At 35.3% G+C, this 18,920-nt stretch overlaps 1 protein-coding gene across 1 annotated transcript; it reads right to left on the reverse strand.

Moving 5' to 3' along the window:
• Nucleotides 1–9,525: 9,525 nt before the first annotated feature.
• LOC142523734 (uncharacterized) lies at nt 9,526–11,195 on the reverse strand. Its single transcript, XM_075627467.1, has 2 exons — nt 10,377–11,195; nt 9,526–10,269 (listed from the first exon to the last, which is right to left on the reverse strand). The coding sequence occupies exons 1-2, from the start codon at nt 11,193–11,195 to the stop codon at nt 9,526–9,528; spliced, it is 1,563 nt and encodes a 520-aa protein (XP_075483582.1).
• Between the last annotated feature and the right edge of the window lie 7,725 nt (nt 11,196–18,920).

Consider the following 18,920-nt stretch of genomic DNA (forward strand, 5'->3'; position numbering starts at 1 on the left):
GTCAGAAATCCAATTAGCATCATTACATATATATATTTTTATCATAGCATGATATTTTGTATAATGAAAATCATATTACAAGGCACATCTTTAATATCTAAGCATCCTTGAAAAATGTTTTGTCAACAATTTCTTTATTGTCTTGATCATACTTTGATTGCTCTCATTATAAGCACGACATCTACATAAAGTGTGAGGCCCGGGGCCGAAGAGGGCGGGGTGTGATCTCCGGCGCCATCAGTTGCACGGACAATGAGCGGCTCCTGGCAGGCTTCTAGGTGGAGGGAACATGAATGAACCGACCCACACGGAAATGAGAGGGATTCCGAGACTGTTCAATGTAATGGACTGTACAGTTGAAGAGGGCTTAAAAGATTTGATTGGTACTACTCATATCACGAAGGTGCATCTTCTTTTCGGTAGCTCATCATATAAGAACTTTAAAGTTAAGCGTGCTTGACTTGGGGCAACTTTGGGATGGGTGACCTCCTGGGAAGTTTCTCAGGGTGCGTGTGAGTGAGGACATAAGCACGCTGGAAAGACTCGTCTTGGTACAGTGAGGACAGTCGTCGAATCTGGGGCGTTACATAAAGACACACTATTTCATAAGATTCTCGAGTGTCTTTAATATAGACACATTTGTAACACTCGTTAATCTTAAAACATCATTTTATCAAATTTGTCATGTCACTACTTGGGCACTTGTTTAAGTCTATATAGGGACTCGAAGAGTCGGAAAAATTTCCTTTCTTGACAACGAAATATATAGCTTTCAGGTTATTCCATATATATTTATTCTTCAAATTCACTATTCAAGAAAGTTTTTTTGACATCCATTTGGTATATCTCAAGGTTGTGTCGAACTGCAATTGTGATGAGAACACGAATGAAATTTATTCTTGAATATGGTGTGTAGCGTACCGTACTTTTACCGTTCAAAATTTGCGGAAAAATTTAAAATTTTCTTAAACATAACATAACCTTCAAAGTTGCCAAAAAATATCTCAACCAAGTCCCCCATAAGACATGGTTGCTCAAAATAACTTCAATAAAATTTGCTCACAAAAGGTTTGCTCAAAGTGTTTCCCTCAAAACATGAAATCAGAGTATATTAACATTTGCATAAAAACATAAACATTGCGGTCCTCGGGTTAGCCTCCCGCTCAGTCCAAGCCTGCCCCTTGATCGCCACCTCCTGTCTCCTCATCAACATACTCACCTGCATCGATCAAGTCTAGTGAGTCTAAAGACTCAACACGTATAAACTGGAAAATAGCGAGTACTACATAATAAAACCGCATGCAACTTTAAAAATAGAACATACATACTTGAACTTGAATTTAACATGCTTGAAACTTGAACATCGTGAGCTTAACTTAGACGTGCCATCGACATGAGCTTTTCTTAAACATTCTCGTAACATAAACTTGAGCGTATAAAGCATAATTTTGCGTAGAGGCATGTTTCAAAGTAAATGACCCATAACATAATAAGGCCTGATCAGACACACCACAGTACTGGGCTGACAGGGACGTATCCACTGCCGCATACATAAGATCCCCGTTCATATATTTAACGGGTGGATTGGTCCCTGTTCATAAGTTTAATGCTTTCCAATCCCGATCTGAACCCGTTCATAAGTTTAACGGGGCGGAGAGGTCCTCGGCCACGTTCACCGACTTCCAAACCCATTCATACATTTGGTCACAAAGCAGTTAGCATACCTCAAAACTTTAAAATGTTTTCTTTTGCATGTCATCATACTTACTTGGCGTTGAGGGATTCGTTGGATCTCGTTTGGGGCCGTTGCTGCAACATGCTAACATGAGCTCAAAAGTTTAACTTGCGTGACTTAGACGTAATCATCATGCCTATACCTAAGCTCAATCGCTTACTTAGGGCATGCTAAAATTCCCATGACTCGACCATGTCAATCAGTGCACTAAACCAAGACATCAACCTCAAAGCATACATCAATATTTTTCCCAAAATAAGCAGTACACGGACCCCGTGCCTGGGTCCGTGTAAGGGTCCGGGTAGGTTCGGTAAAATGTGTGCGAAGGAAAAAGCGAAGGCACGGACCCCGTGCCTGCCTCCGTGTAGGGGTCCGTGTCGACTCGCTAAAGCCATACTCTGAAAAAAGGGGGACACGGACCCCGTGTCAAGGTCCGTCAAAGGGTCTGTGTACCTACGCAAGTTCGACACCAAAAGGAAAATAAAGGCACGGACCCCGTGTCAGGGTCAGTGTGCAGGTCCGTGTGTCCTCGATTTTTCTGCACCTGCGAGAAAACTTATGCAATGTCTATTCACCCAATTTGACACTTAAAGGATGTGATTCAACACCTTAAGACTCTTCTTAGGACACCATAACATTGCACCAAAACTCGTACAAACGCCTCAAAACACGACGTCCACTCTACTACCCAATGCAACACAAAATACGGCAATTGACATCAAATCGATTACCTACGACTTCCCACTAGTTCAAGTGCCTAACGACATGAAACGCAACCTCAAAAATACTCCAAACATCATTACCAATATATCTATACGCAGCAACAATCACCCGTTGATCTCCAACGAAGCCTGCAACACAAAAACTTCAAGAGCACATCAATATCATAAAATTTCTGAAAACGCAGTTTGAGCAGTCCCACGAAAAACGCCATAACTCAGTAAATTTTTGTCCAAAAATTTTGAATCATATATCAAATCGAAGGCATCGAAATGTTCTACATTTTTTGTGTTGAAAGTTTTCTCAAAATCTCGACTGAAAAATCGCATTATTTGAAAAGACAGTAAAAACGAATTTTTGATATTCAAAACTACTTCAAAATACGTCCAATACAATTTCTGCTCAAACTACTAAGAATCATTCACATGTTTTCACACAAAACACATCAAAATTCATACTATGACAAGATCGATGCAGCAAGAACAGAATATACGTGCCTTTTTATGTCAAACGTTACCGAAACGGCGTCACCGAAGCGGAGATAGAAGCGAGGTTGATCCGGGGCGATTGTGGCGCTAAAATTCTTGAAGAAAACCCAACAAAACTTGCTGGAAATTTTTAGAGAAGGGGGCGGCTGCTATGGGGAGAAGAATCCTAAAATTTCTTCTCTCCAAAAATATAAAACTTGAATGGATTGTTTGTGTGTGTGTTGTGCGATTATAGGTGTGTGTAGAAGTGTGTAAAGCGTGTAGTGTGTGTGTGTGGCGTGAGTTAGTGGGGGATTTAGGGAAATAAATTGCTTAAAAAATAAATTAACCACCAATTAAAAGTTAATCAAACACTAACTCAAAATTTCTTGGAATCAAAATACACACTAATTTTTAAATAGCTCCTTAATTAAAATAACACCCACACAATATAAAGTTTAAAAGTTTTAAACTCTCGAAATTACTAAATAAGTGATTTAAGCTTAAAAATGCTAAAACTCAATAAATTATTTAAAACGCCCCAAACTTAGCTTAAAAATAAAATACCACATTTTAAATTGCCAAAATCTTCGCCGGTCTTTTCCTCAATCCCGCCTCGAATGATCTCCTGAAACATGAAACTCGAAAGACATTTTAACGTGCATCACAATAAACATGACTAATTTAAAATAATACATTTAAATAAATTATGCATGGCTAAGGAAATCATTTTAAATTAAATAACTGATTTAACAAATAAATAATGCATGAGTTTTACGTGTACGAATTTGGGCTCTACATGGTGAATAGGTGTCGAAGAAATCAAAGCCTTCCCTTTGTCTGTATCATTTAACCACCAATCTAGCCTTGTACTTTTCTACCGTACCATTAGTTTTATACTTTCTTTTTAGGATCCATTTGAATCCTATTGTCTTGTTACCTAGTGGGAGATCCACTAGTTCCCAAGTATGGTTGTTCATAATATATTCCATTTCTGTATTGAGGATTTCTTTCCAGTATGGAGCTTCAGGGATATACAATGCATCTGGTAAGGTTTTTGTTCCATTTTATGACATAGAAGTGTGGAAATCTGGACCAAAAGACTTCAAGGTTCTAGTCTTTTTACTTATTCTAGATTCATCTTATTTTTAGGGACCTTCTTTTGTTTCGTGTCCTCATTATGTGTAGGTTCATTAATACATGCAAAACCTTCATTCATCATTTCTCTTTTTCTTCTGCTAGAATTTTCTTCTTGCCTTACTTTGCAAGGAAATATATTTTCAAAGAATATGACATCCTAGAGTCAATAGTCATACCTTCACTCATTTTAGGATTTCAGATTTGTGCACTATAAATCAATATGTATTATTGTTGTATGTGTATCTTATGAATATGCAGTCAACCATATTTGGTCCAATTCTGACTTGTTTTATCTTTGATATTTCAAACTTGGACAAGCACCCCTTCAAGTATTTGTAGAAAGATTTATGATCTTTCCACAATTCATATGGTGTTTTGTCATTTTTCTTGTGGGTAATCTTGTTCAAAATATGATTAGCCGACCCCCATAATTTTTGAGGTAATCTAGAATTTATCAACATCACATTCATCATTACTTTTAAAGTTTTGTTTTTTATTCAGCGATTCCATTAGATTGAGTATGGTGCAATGGTTTCAAGTATTATGCCTAAATATGAACACAATTAATCAAACGGTGCTTCATATTCGTCTCTTTCCGCAAACTCGTTTTATTTCTTTACCAAGTTGATTTTCAACTTCGATTCTGAAGGTCTTGAAATTCTCAAGTTCTTCATCTTTACCCCTCAAAAGATATACACAACTGTACCTTGTACAATCGTCAATAAATGTTACACAGTATTTCTTTCTACCTTTAGTTTGTGCAATATTTAAGTTACTGATGTCGGTGTGAATCAGTTTTAGAGGAGTTGTACATCTTTCAACATAATAGAAATGTGATTTGGTCATTTTTGCTCCAACACATACTTCACATTTATATGTTGGATCAATATTATATTTATACAACAATTTCAAATTCATTAAACGTAGTAGAATATTAAAATTTATGTGTCCATAGCGAACATTTCATAGATCATAATACTCAAGCAAGTAAATATAATAATCACTTTTATTGCCATCAATATTGCGGCAAACAGCTATTACATTCAACTTGAAGAGGTTCTCATCGAGATACTCTTTTCCAAAAAAAAACTATTTTTTGTCAATACAAACCTAATATATTCGAAAACTAGTCTAAATCCATTATTGACCAATGATGACCCCAACACCTGTAAAATCCGCAATTTCCAAACCCTATATTATTTTTGTACTAAAAAAATTTGTACTAAGATATCAAAGATCTTCTATTTAAAAATTATTAAGATTATCTAAAGTTGTGTGAGATAACTAATATATTTGTGTACAAGTACCAAAGTAATTCGAAATTTAAGATGATAATATCCCTATGTTTCACTTTTTGAGATACATAAATAGGTCAAGATCCAAAAATTTAAGTATCAAGATATTTGATATATACAATTATATGTATGTGTATTTCAAAATTTTAGGTGTATAATTTCGAAATTTATGAAATAAAATATGTATAAAAATATAAGAGAAGAGAATGAATATATGTGTGTCTGTGTGGATTAGGATAATGTGAAGAATATATGATTAGATAATGTAATTATCATGTATATACCAAGATGATAAATAAAAGCCTACACGGCAAGGAGATATATGCATGAATTTCAAAATATGCCTAGCTAGAAATTAAGAATCTATGCCCAAGAAGATCAAGAAAATCAAGATTTGCTTATCAAGATAAAGAGAAATGTCAAGAAAATCAATAATCCTATCTTGAAGGCAATTACCATCAAGAATTCGAAAATTACATATGAAAAATTTTGAATTTTTTATAATGCATGGATTAAATATGTACTACAAAATAAAAGGTATATTGAATATTGGAAACTATGCATAAAAAATTAGAATTACATGCCTAACAGGAAGAAATTTCAATAATCATATCCAAGAAGACAGATAAGTGATGAAAACTTATACTAGATTCAAAATTAAATTCAAAATTTTAAACGAGAAGAAAATACGTGATCTGGATAGCAGTCAAGACTCTGTAAAAAAAGGAGAAACTCTAATTCGAAATTTATACCTCATATTACACTCAAATTTTCGAGAAAGTGCTCTTCATATTTTCGAAAATCCTCTCCCAAATGTTGTTGCAGTAATCAAAGTTCTGTCCATGTTCGAAAAATTATTTACATCGCTTCAATGCTCAGAATCCAATCTCCCTTGTTCAGAATATGATTTCATATGTTTTAAATAACATATCCAAAATTCAGCCAAATCCATTGCTTAGTGTTTTGTATATAGCCTTCACAAGAGAACTGCTCATATTCTATGTGTTAACGACATACTTACGGTGTTTTGTCCATAAACAAGTAAAAGCTTTTTCCAAACCCGATCTCCACCGTTTATAATTTAGTGACTTACTTGTGATTATGGTGCAAAAGTTTAAGTCCAATCCAATGGTTCAATAAGTCAAAAAAATCCTGCAAGGAGACTGATTTTACGGTTGAAGTGCTGCTGTGTTTTCAAAATGTCATTTGTGAGATTCTTCTGTGGTTTTCGATTCTTCAAGCAATAATAAGGTAAGTGGGCTTGTTTTAAAATAATTTGTATATGAATTGTTTCGTTTTGAAAGTTTCGATCGAGCAATTCTTCTTATTTCCCTTTCTTGTGATACGATTATCTTTTGTTTGACATTATGAGAATTCATATAGATATGGGTCAGAATCTCAAATAAGATATGTTTATGGCCCTTACACGGTGGTGTTATAACTGTTATATGGTCTCACACTTTTTAGATGAGTAAAATTAGGAACTGATATCAGTAAACCATTGAAAAGTAGATGAATCTCATTGCTAGACCAAATTATGCTTGCCTTTATGCTAATAATATATGTTATACAAAATATGTTATGCATGATATGTTATTTTGAAGATAATGTGTATTTGGTATGTATATGCTCGAACGGCTCTCATTTGGTGAGTGACAACAATATCATTCACCCCTTACTCTATTATCTGTAGATAAATCAGAAGATGAAATTGACGAACATGAACAAGACTTGTTTTGGGGCTGGTAGTGGATGAAGTTAAATTAGTTTATATTCTTTAAGTTTTATTTATTTTAAGTTGTAAAACGCTTCCGCAGAATTTTATCATTTTAGAGATTACGTTGTAAAAACAATTCTATTTGATGATATAAGCTCGTTTTGGTTTACATTGTAATACGATGTTCATTGTTTTATGATTATGTGATTGTTGAACAACGCCGGTGTCAAATAACCCCTAGTTCAGGGCGTGACATTTAAGTGATATTAAAGCCGTCATGTTCATAATTCAGTTGGAGAAAATTTTAACAAAAAAAATAAATAATAAAAAATAAAAAAACCGGTCATATTATGGAAAGGGCTAATGAAGTCCCATCTGGAATGGAAAAACGAGTAATATTCAAAACTAAATTGTGAGGTAAGGCCCGAAAACGTAAAATTCTTTCGTTTATGACTCTGAAATCTCATTTTTGCAGTTTAGGGAAAATTTTGTAGAGCCTATAACTTTTTGTAGGAAATCTCAAATTCGATTCTGTAAGTTGTCCTAGGCTCTTCTCAACATATGCTTTAAATCCATATGTTTATATCTAAACTTTCCATTTTTGGAATATTTCTTGAATAAAATCATATTCAACATGTTTCTTTAGTAGTTGTTGGATTTTTATGAGATTTTATTATGAAAACGATTAGTATTGACCTATAATGTTGGGATTATATCTTTCAGAGATAGTTTGACATAAGTTTCTGACTTAATATGAAATATTAGACTAAGGAACAATAAAGTATCTATGAAAAACTGGTATATGAAAATCTACTATAAAATTATATAATAAGTTTTTGAGTATTTCAACATAGAAGTTAAATTTTGTGTCAATAGTTAACCATGTAAACATTAAGTTTGGGTTCTTAAGAATGCTAGTCACTAACTTTAAATATGTATGATCTAGGGATAGCTTGTTTAAATGATTGTGAAAAACAATATCATCAGATTAAAAAATTTATATTATTTGGGGATAACTAGTAGGCTGCGACCTTATGTGAATAAAATAAGTTAAGAGATATTGGTAGATATTGAAGAAAATACAATATAATAGGTTTTGACTGTTGTTACGGTACTAAGAACTATTCAAGGAGAAGAAATTCAATGAAACTCGTTTGTGTTAGAGTGCATTGTCTAGTCTATTCATAACATAATTCCTGAACAGAAAATCACTTTTGTTCCATGCATCCGGTGCATCCCTTTTTTTGGGATTGACTTCGTCCTCTATGATGGTGGGATGATCTTCTTCGAAAAATCTGGCCAAACTCAGTGTGGTAAGACATAAAAACATCTTTCCTTGTCACCTTTCAAAGTCTGCACCACTGAATTTCTCTGCTTTTTCCTTTTGCGCGATTGGAGTGGTTGATGTTGTTGTGGATGATGAGGTCATTTTGAGATTTCAGAATACATAAAATTCTTCTTAAGATTGTTCTTTGTTGTGGTGTACTTGAAATATTGATAATTGACAAAATATTGTACTTTCTTTCAAAAGAAGGATGTAGTGGAGAAGACAAAATGAATGCTACGTATGGAGAAAATATAATGATCAAAAGTATTTTCTAGTTTTCTTTGATAATGTATTTATAGATACAAATCATTGGGGGTATTCATCAGAGAGGTTTCTTTCATCCAAAAGTTTGAATGAAAAATGTCAAAAGACATCATTTGGATGCAATATATCATGAAAGCTCGCAACGTTAAGTAAATCAAAGCCGTCAGACGCCATTTTACGGCCTTGGGGTACCTCAACGCCTCCCCTACCCCTTCTCTTGAGATTTTTTTGCTTAATTTCGATTCATTAAGCCTTTAAACATTCAAACAATGTTTTGATTGTACTATCGACAATGTCAAATTATTCATTCTAACCATTTTCTTCAACAACTGCATGAACTTGTGACTCATGGAAGTTGAATATATAATAACAATTTTTTATAAAGTTTAGTATCAAACGCTTGTCATTTATTTAAAAACTACGTATGATTATAACATATAACTAAAAAACAATTATTATTTCTTACAAAAACTTTTTTTATAATATAAGATTCATGGATCATAATACTAAAGAGTTGAATTTATGATCAAATACTTATGAATGAAGAAATTCATTGTGTGTGGTTGCATTCGATTATAAATGCGGATGGCAGGGCTTGATGACAATCATTGAAGCTACTAACGCGCGATGTCTCATCTTTTGTTCAAAATAAAGTAAAAGTGAAAATAAAACTAAAAATCTAAAAAAATAAAAATAAAAAATCAATAAGTAGGGGGGAAAGAGAAAAAGAGTCAGCTATCAAATGATTCTTAAACTGCTTAATTTTATTTTTCATAGGGTAGAAAGTAGAAACTCTTCAATTAATATAGATAGATCATGTAACGAAAATAATATTTTTTTTTATGGTAACACTTGTAATTTTATTCAGAAAGCAATAAATCATCTGTTACAAGATTCACCAACCAAAACGGAAAAACCTCATTTTCCCAAACAAAAGGAGTAATGGAAGAAAGTGAAAAAAATGCAAGTGAATGCGCCACCCGATTCGCCGATCTGCCAATCTGTCTAAGATCAGTATCAGTGCAGCTGTCCAATGAGTTCCTAATATCCAACGTCAGTGCACCACAATAACTTAAATCTTCTGCTGGGTTGATGACTGCTTGCACCGCCAGCAGAGAGTCAGTAGTAATTACATGGACTTCGATCCCACGTTCCTCCAACAGCCTCATCTCATCTCTTATTGAAAGTAGCTCAGCGAAGACCACCGACTGTGGCTTAGAGATTCTTTTTCCGAAGGCAAACAATATTTGACCATCATGATCTCGCACTCTGCCCCCAATCGAATAACCACCAGTGCCAAAATTAACCGCCGCGTCTACCTCAAGTTTCAAGGTATTGACCGGTGGTCTCGTCCAGTGTTCGAGCTGGGGTAATGGCTTCGGAGCAGGTGCGGTAATTAAGGATTCCCGAGCTTCCTTGAAGTCTTTCAAAAGGGAGGCGCTCCACTCCACATCCAATTGAGCACATCCAGGCACCTTCTCATGCAAAATCCGCAATCTATCATGCCATACAGCCCAGGTGCGCATCGCAAAAACCTCCATATCTTCCTTTCTGAACACTGCTTTCATTCGGATGAATGTATCCAAGAAATCCATGTCTTTTACCTGTTTCAGTAAAGGATGAAAAATTGTATCCTTCTAACACTTCTTTGCAAATGGACACCAAAATAGAGCGTGCTCGGTTGAATCATGACCATAACCACACAACTGACACTGATCTGTGACGGGAACATGATGCCGCAGCAGGTTCGTGCGAGATCGAATAATGTTGTGCAATGCTCGCCACAAAAAAATCCAAACCTTAGGAGGAATGACAATGACCATACAAATTTCCACCAAGATTTCGCATGGGTGTTCAAGGTATGGCTGAGCGTATCAAAGAACCCGACTTCAAGCTTGTAACCATTCCGCACAGTGTACTTTCCTTTGGGATCATAGAGCCAGAATCGAGAATCCTCACTCGCATTATTTGCTAGTGGGATAGCTAGAACATCTTCAGCTATATAAGACGGGAGTGTGGTTCGAATCAGCGACTCATTCCATGCTCCATTCACGATGAAAGAGTTTACGTTATCAAGATCATTCGAGATACCTGCAGGCCGCATTAGAGACTGCACTCCCGGAATCCATTGGTCTCGAAAAGTTGCGATTTTTTCTCCATTACCAACTCGCCAACACAGACCTTTCCTCAGTAACTTTCTACTCCACAAAAGTGATCTCCAAATAAACGAGGGATTATTACCTATCGGAGCGTCCATAATATCATGATGCTTGAAATATCTCGCCTTAAAAACCCGAGCTACAAGAGAGTCGGGATTAATGGCAATTCTCCAAACTTGTTTTGCAAGAAGGGCTCTATTGAACGCTTCCAGGTTACGAAAACCCATCCCTCCCATACATTTTGGCACACATAATGTATGCCAATTTTTCCAGTGCATTCTCCTTCTCCCTTCTTCCATGCCCCACCAAAAATTTGTGCATTCCCGTTCAATAGCCTCACAGATCGCCTTAGGTATATGGAAACAAGACATAGCATACGTGGGGATGGACTGTAAAACGGACTTGATTAACGTTTCTTTGCCTCCGGCGAAAAATGTCTTGTTGCCCCACCCTCTCAAACGTTTAACTATAGTCTCAATTAAATATCTGAACTGGAGCTTTTTGCTACGCAAAGAGAATGTCGGCAATCCCAGTAAATGTCATGACCCTGTGTAGTGGAGATATACAACACCCTCTTTATCTGATCAGCAATCACTGGATCCGTATTCGGGCTAAAGGATAAAGATGATTTCTCAAAGTTTATTAGCTGGCCCGAAGCTTTTTCATAAAACGATAGACACTGGCGAAGATTCAAACAGTCGGAGATAGTAGCTTTTAAAAATATGAGACTGTCATCAGCAAAGAATAGGTGAGAGATTTGGGGACTAGAATTTGCAATACGGACACCAATAATCAACTTACGTGATTCAAATGAGCTCAAAATCGATGACAACCCTTGAGCGCACAGAACAAATAGAAAGGGTGATAGAGGATCCCCTTGACGCAATCCTCTGCCCGAATTAACGTGGCTTATAATATCTCCATTGAGTGCAATCGAGTATTTGACAGAACGAACACACCCCATCACCTTCTCAACCCATATAGGATCAAATCCGAGCTTACCCATAATTAGTTCTAGGAAGCCCCATTCCACTCTATCGTACGCCTTGCTCATATCGAGCTTTAATGCCACGTATCCCTTGCTCCCCTTTTTCCTGCTTCGTATCCAGTGTAGAGCCTCATAACCCAATATGATGTTATTTGTTATCAGTATACCTGGGACAAAAGCACTCTGGAACTCATCTACTGCCATAACCAAAATCTTCCGAAAACGATTAGTCAAGGCCCGGGAGATGATTTTATAGCAGACGTTACATAAGCTAATAGGCCGGAAGTCCTTCATAAGCATAGGATTTTTAATTTTTGGAATGAGAGTGATTATAGTCTCATTCCACTCTTGAAGCGGAGCTCCATCATTCAGAACCCTCAACACAGCCTCTGAAACCTCCGGGCCTACCACCTGCCAATATTTCTGGAAAAAGAATGCCGACATACCATCCGGTCCTGGAGCTTTCTCCGGATACATATCAAATAAAGCTTTCTTAACTTCGTCAGCCGAAAATGGAGAACATAATACCGAGTTCATCTACTCATTAACCTTCGGTTGAACACATTCAAGCACCGGATTTATATCTTGGATCCTTGGGTCGCCCGATGTAAATAAGTTAGAGAAATAGTCCACCACAATCTCGGCCATCCCCCCATTATCAGAACACCAGTCACCATGCACCGATAGAAGCCCACTAATAAGATTCTTCACTCTTCTGATTGAGACGCAAGCATGAAAGAATTTCGAATTTCTATCCCCATGAGCCAACCAATTTACCCTACTTCGCTATTTCCAATAAATCTTATCCTTGGAGGAAAGGTACTCAATTTGATTCTCCAGCTCTTGTATGTAGTCTGTTGAAGCATGCCATTTATCATGAGTCTTCAATCGATTTAGAAGGGACCTTTTGTGCTTTATTTGACTCGGAATGCGTCTAAATCGATCTCCAGCCCATGCATCGAGGGCTAGCTTGCACTGCATGATGCGGTCTGAAAGCGTGAGTGTGGCATCATTTGAGCACCAGCCTCGAGCAACTACTTCCGCACAATCCAATTCCGTGGCCCAATGAGTCTCAAAACGGAACATAGAGTTATGGGGATGAATATTTGCTGTCCCGGAGCCCAGTTTCATAAGAATAGGCCTATGATCTGAATGATAGAATTCCAACGATTCGGCTCTAGCGGTAGGATACAAAATTCTCCACTCCAATGTGCCGACATACCGATCCAAGCGTTCAAAAATGAGATCATTTGATGAACACCTATTAACCCATGTAAAAAATTCACCGCTGCCATGTAAATCCTGTAGAGTGCATTCATCAAGGGCATCCCTAAATGCCTGAGTTTGATGTAAAGGCTTCGAGTTACCTCCCAATTTCTCCCGATCGAAACAGATTTCATTAAAGTCTCCTCCAACAAGCCACGTGACACCTATAAATTCCTGGATTCCAGATAACCGTCGAAGAAGCTCCCACAAAAGGTGTCTGTTGCTAGCCTCTGGGTTGCCATAAAATCCAGTAAGTCTCCAACATTTCTCAAAATGCTTCACCATGCAGTCGATATGGCCGGACAAATAGGAGTGAACCGTGACATCCAATGGTGCTTTCCACAAAAGAAAAAATCCCCCGCTTCTACCTTGACAACTCGCAGTAAACATACCGAAAAATCCAAGAATATTTTTCCACCATCGACACTGATAGTCTCTCATTTTAGATTCTGAAATGAATAGGAGAGACGGGTACTTTTTAGCGACTAAGCGCTTAAGTTCATGGAATGCCCGTTGGTTCCCAAGCTCCCGAGCATTCCACACTATACAACTCATTGGTGTCGGCGGGGTTGCTTAGCAACCACCGCCGAAAATGTACTGTTGGTACCATCCATCGGCTCCTCAAGAGCACGTTTTGTCCCAAGCACTGGATGATCCTGCTGAGAGCCCGTCTCGCCATGTATTCTACTGTTGTACGGAGTAGACAAATGATGTTGTTTGACTGATATAGAACCCTTCTCCCTGGCCCTGCGTTTCCAACGTGTATGAGACTTCGGGTTTGGGTGCTTCTTAGTCTCTTGGTCATCCATCGGATAAGCAAGACTACAAGCGTTATCAATAGATTGCTTCTCATGGTTGCTTACTTCTGGCGTCAACTGCTCAATAGCCAAATGAGGATGGGTATGGTGTGACTCACCTACAGCTAATCTACCTTGGGTTTTTGGTGTCCCCAATATATCAGTAGCCATTATACTCCCCTCTTCAGATTGCTCATCAACACTTTGACCAGCCACATCAACCCCCTTTCCATCTTTATGTAAGAAACCTCTCGAATAACTTGCATCGATCTCCTCAGAACTGTAGGAGGGGCTGCCCGAAGGACCGATTGGCTTGCTTCCTTGGAACTTCGGTGGGGGGGATTGTCGTGTTTTGGTAAATCCCCCACACCTTGTAGAAGCTTTCAACCACCGACCATAGCTCAGCTTACCAATTTCTTGAGGCTCTATTTCACAATCCCGGAAGGAGTGTCCAATACGGCCACAATTATAGCAAAAATCCGGCAATCTTTCGTACGACAATATCACAAAGACGTCTTCTTCATCGCTATTAAGAGAAAGTCGGATATGTTGCTTTAAAGGCCTCGTAATATCAATACGTACCTTAACACGAGCGTATCTGCCCATAGCGAAGCCATTCTCTTTCGTGTCAATCTCTTCTACGGCCCCAAGGTGTTGGCCTAGTTTCTCCAGAAAGTCCTTATGCATGAATATAAGTGGGAGATTATAGCATTGGATCCAAATGGAAATTTCCGTGAAATTCATCATGCTAGGCGTTTGCAATCCACTCGACTGCCGAAATATAATTAGATCTCTGAAGAAATTCCATGGGCCACCATAGAGAGCACGTTTTTTATCTTGTGGAGATTTGAAATCTAGAAGAAACAAGTTATCACCCAAGGGCCCTATCTCAATGTGTTTTGTGGCTTGTAGTATGCGAGAAATCTGAGTCACGAAGGCCTCTCGGTTAACGGCCTTGGAAGAGAAGACCTTAGCCACAAGGCAATTCCCCATACGTTGCTCACCAAACAAAAGAGATTCAGCCTCAATTGTAAGGGGTGGATCGTTGTTTGGTGCTGTAGAAAGCTTGAGGTTGGTAACCAATTGAGCAACTTCATCTGGGTCCATGGAGAAAAGGAAAAACGCTCAGGTACAAGAACAATTCCAAGTGGATTATTGAGAGAAGAAAACCCTATCAATGAAAAGTAAAACTCCCACAGACGGTTTCACGATGAAACCCAGAAGAGAAGAAAACTCTCACGGCGGCTTCACGTGGAAACCTAGGAGAGAAGAAACATATAATTAACGAAAATAATATTTTTGATATAAAAAATAATACTTTTTCATGAGTCAGATAAAATCGAAGATCCGTCTCATTAGAACTTTTGTGTCAATTAAAAGCCCGTTAACGTTTTCAATTATTTTACCCAAAGTACAACAACTTAAATTTTTGGATTCCACCGGAGATTTTGGATGAAAGATTTAAACTCTAATAACAGATTTAAAATATTGTTTTTATTAGTTTCCAAAAAAATTTATCGTTTTTACTTTTACTATAAAAAAAATCAAATGGATTCAAGGATTGACTAAATCTATATTATTTAATTCAGAAATTCATAATTATTTAGATTAAGCCACACCCCCTTATTGGTATGGTTAATAATTAATAATTTAAGAAATCAGAATCATATATGAGTAGGTCTCACGAATCTTTATCTATGAGACGGGTCAACCTTATCGATATTCACAATAAAAAGTAACACTCTTAGCATAAAAAATAATATTTTTTCATGGATGATCCAAATAAGATATACGTCTCACAAAATACGACCAGTGAGATCGTCTCACACAAATTTTTGTCATCATAATATATATATGGCACTCGAGAAATTCCACTAGCTAACAATATAATATATAATACTCAGAAGAATGCTCCACACATTTTACATTTTCCATGAAAATGACTAGAGATTGTGGGCCTAAGTAAAAATCATTCAAGGATTAAAAAAATATAGACCGATTAGTACTTAATTGACCAGCAAACACTTCTAATCTGCCAATTAAGGTCTAAGATTCGTGGTTAATTAGTTGATAATAACATGCAAATGCCATTATTTATTTAATTTAATAAATTATAGTTGATATTATGCTATGTTCGTGACATCCAAGCAAAAGTTTAAGTACTAATTTCTTTTTCAAGATTTTCTTTAATTTAACAAATTTATGGTACTGCGTTTTTCAGTTTAATACATATTAACGTATTAAAATTTTTCAATCCAAAGTTACTTGTATAAAAATCTATATAATAAATTAAAATTTAAAATTTTAGCAATGATTTTTTTATATAAATTTTTTGTAATAAAAAACTAGAATAATAATTTGAACATGATAATTTTGAATTTATGGTTTTCTTTTAATAAATATTTGTGTTAGAAATGATGTGATGTTTTAAATTTAAATGTCTTGATAAAGATAAAGATGTGTTTTAGTAATTTTAAAATTTGATACGGTAGTTATAGGGGAGCTATAATGTCGTAAAATATTTTTTTTATATCTTTTTATTAAATAAAAATGGATTATTTTGTAATTTGATATTAGCATTTTTTATTTTAAAAATTATACTTTATGTTTCACTAAGTCGGCAGCCTCGGCAGCCAAATTGAATGGCTAATTTGTACCACTCAAAACCTTCCGGCATGATAAGAAGTGATTGATTTTTAATGTTGGCAGAAACTTGTATGAGACGGTCTCACAGATCGTATTTTGTGAGACATATATCTTTTTTGGGTCATCCATAAAAATATATTACTTTTTATGCTAAGAGTATTACTTTTTATTGTGAATATCGGTAGGATTGACCCGTCTCACATATAAATATTCGTGAGACCTGTCTCACAAGAGACATACTTAATGTTTCACTTATCATATGTTTGGTGTGCACGATTAAAACTGTGGTAAGCCCGTTCAGCCCACACCTGGCCCGTACTGTATACATTATTATCCTCTTATTGATGGTTATATAATTTTTTTAGAGAGAAGATATAATATTATTTATCCTTATTTTTTATTTTATAATAACTCTTATTATATATCATTTATTTATTTTATCAATAAAATCAAACGATGCCTTAGTGGTTGGTCAATGGTCATGCTATTTGCCATTGTTGAACAATTATATATAACAATTTTTATGACTTCAAAATTTTATAGTAAGTTATTAGTCTAGAAATTTTTTTTTATAATTGAAGGAATAAGGTTCTATAAATTATAATGTGACGCATAACAATATTTTTATATTTCTTGAAAATTTATATCATTAAATTTTATTTTTTTTTACAGTTTTAGTGCACTACTGATTTGTATGCATACATACAAAGTCATATTTACTTAAAATTAAAAATTGAAACATGTTAGAAATATCATAATCAAGCTTTGAGTTTTTCTTAATCCTATAGTGACTAATCCAAAATGCACGGCAATGAATATAAATATGGAAAAGAAAAAAAGATTTGTGGTCTTTGTTTATGATGTCCAACAAATCTAAGTACGACTCACCAATATAAAACTAGAGATGTTATCGAATCGAATCGGAAAGTTCCGAACCGAATTTATCTAGGTTCCGAATTGTTGGGTACTAGAACTCGACCAATATAATCATGTAGAATACCAGATTGAGAGTGTAACTCAATCTGAAATCAGAATAAAATTGGAACTGGATTGGATATGAAATGGAATCATTTTTTTTCAACAATTTTGTATCTTAATAAGCTATTCATTAAAAAATGTACTAAAAAATACGGTATATTTATCAAATTTAAAATCATAAGTGAACAATTATAAAACAATAAATAATTCAAAACTCTTTCGGAAAATTATAAATATCATTGATCATATATTAGAATTTAGGTTTTATTTATAAGGTAAGGATTCGATTCCAATTCTAACCTCCGAAAAATTATCTGATATACAAAATTTTCTGATGTCATGCATCAATTTTTTTAGTAGGTCTCTTGTGAGACTGTCTCACGAATCTTTATCTGTAAGACACGTCAATCCTACTGATATTCACAATAAAAAATAATACTTTTAGCATAAAAAATAATACTCTTTCATGGATGACCCAAATAAAAGATCCGTCTCACAAAATACGACACGTAAGACCGTCTCACACAAGTTTTTGCTCAATTTTTTTTATAAAAAAAGTTAAAATTAAATACAATCAACAATTAAGTTTAATTGGACGTATAGCAGTAAGAAGATAGATGTAGCAGTGTCCCTCGACATATCTTTAGGCTGCATTTACTTGAGTTATTAAAATGAAATAATGTTATCTACCCCAACTTATACAATATTTACTTTGAGAAATGAAAATTTTCTTAAAATTAGATTTGTGCATGATTGTTGGTCTTTAATTTGAGTTAGGATAAATAATATTTAGTTCCTATAAATAAAATGGAAATGGAAAAACTCCTAATATCTACTTCCTTCACAATCTTTGGCTTGTATAAATAGACACAAAATGCAAATTTATGTTTTTTTTTGTTTAATCATGAATTTAATCAATCAAAATAAAAATATTATTATTTATCACTGATCAGTATATATAATATTCAATTATTTTAAGTTCGAACAGAGATCTGAAACCAAACTTCTCTTCCGGAGGATAGACGGGGCGATTCGGGTAAAAGATCCAATGGTGAAACAACTTTCGATTCACTTATAGCATCCGGGCGGTCCGGGTGGACCAAGACGACTCTTCTCTTCTCGAGAATCCATACATCTCTTATCAATGTATGGACAACTATATCTCGAACACATATTAAAATGAAGCACCTAACAACGCATCTTCATAGACCAAGAACTACGAGATCACCCTTTTTATTTTAAGTATTTATCACTAATCAATACACACACACACATATATATATATATATATAATAATATAATATAAATTATTTTAATAATCACATCGGAAGCTATCCTACACTATATATATATATATATGTATAAATAATATAATATAAATTATTTTAATAATCACATCAGAAGCTATCCTACACTATATA

Source organism: Primulina tabacum, chromosome 14 (genome assembly GCF_025594145.1).
Source record: "Primulina tabacum isolate GXHZ01 chromosome 14, ASM2559414v2, whole genome shotgun sequence".
Lineage (NCBI taxonomy): Eukaryota > Viridiplantae > Streptophyta > Magnoliopsida > Lamiales > Gesneriaceae > Primulina > Primulina tabacum.

Excerpts from the sequence above, each read along its gene's own strand:
- LOC142523734 (XM_075627467.1), bottom strand. The coding sequence starts at position 11,195 with ATGTCTTGTTTCCATATACCTAAGGCGATCTGTGAGGCTATTGAACGG. Across the intron at positions 10,270-10,376 it reads TGTTCCCGTCACAGATCAGT|GTAAAAGACATGGATTTCTT; the intron begins GTCAGTTGTGTG and ends TTACTGAAACAG.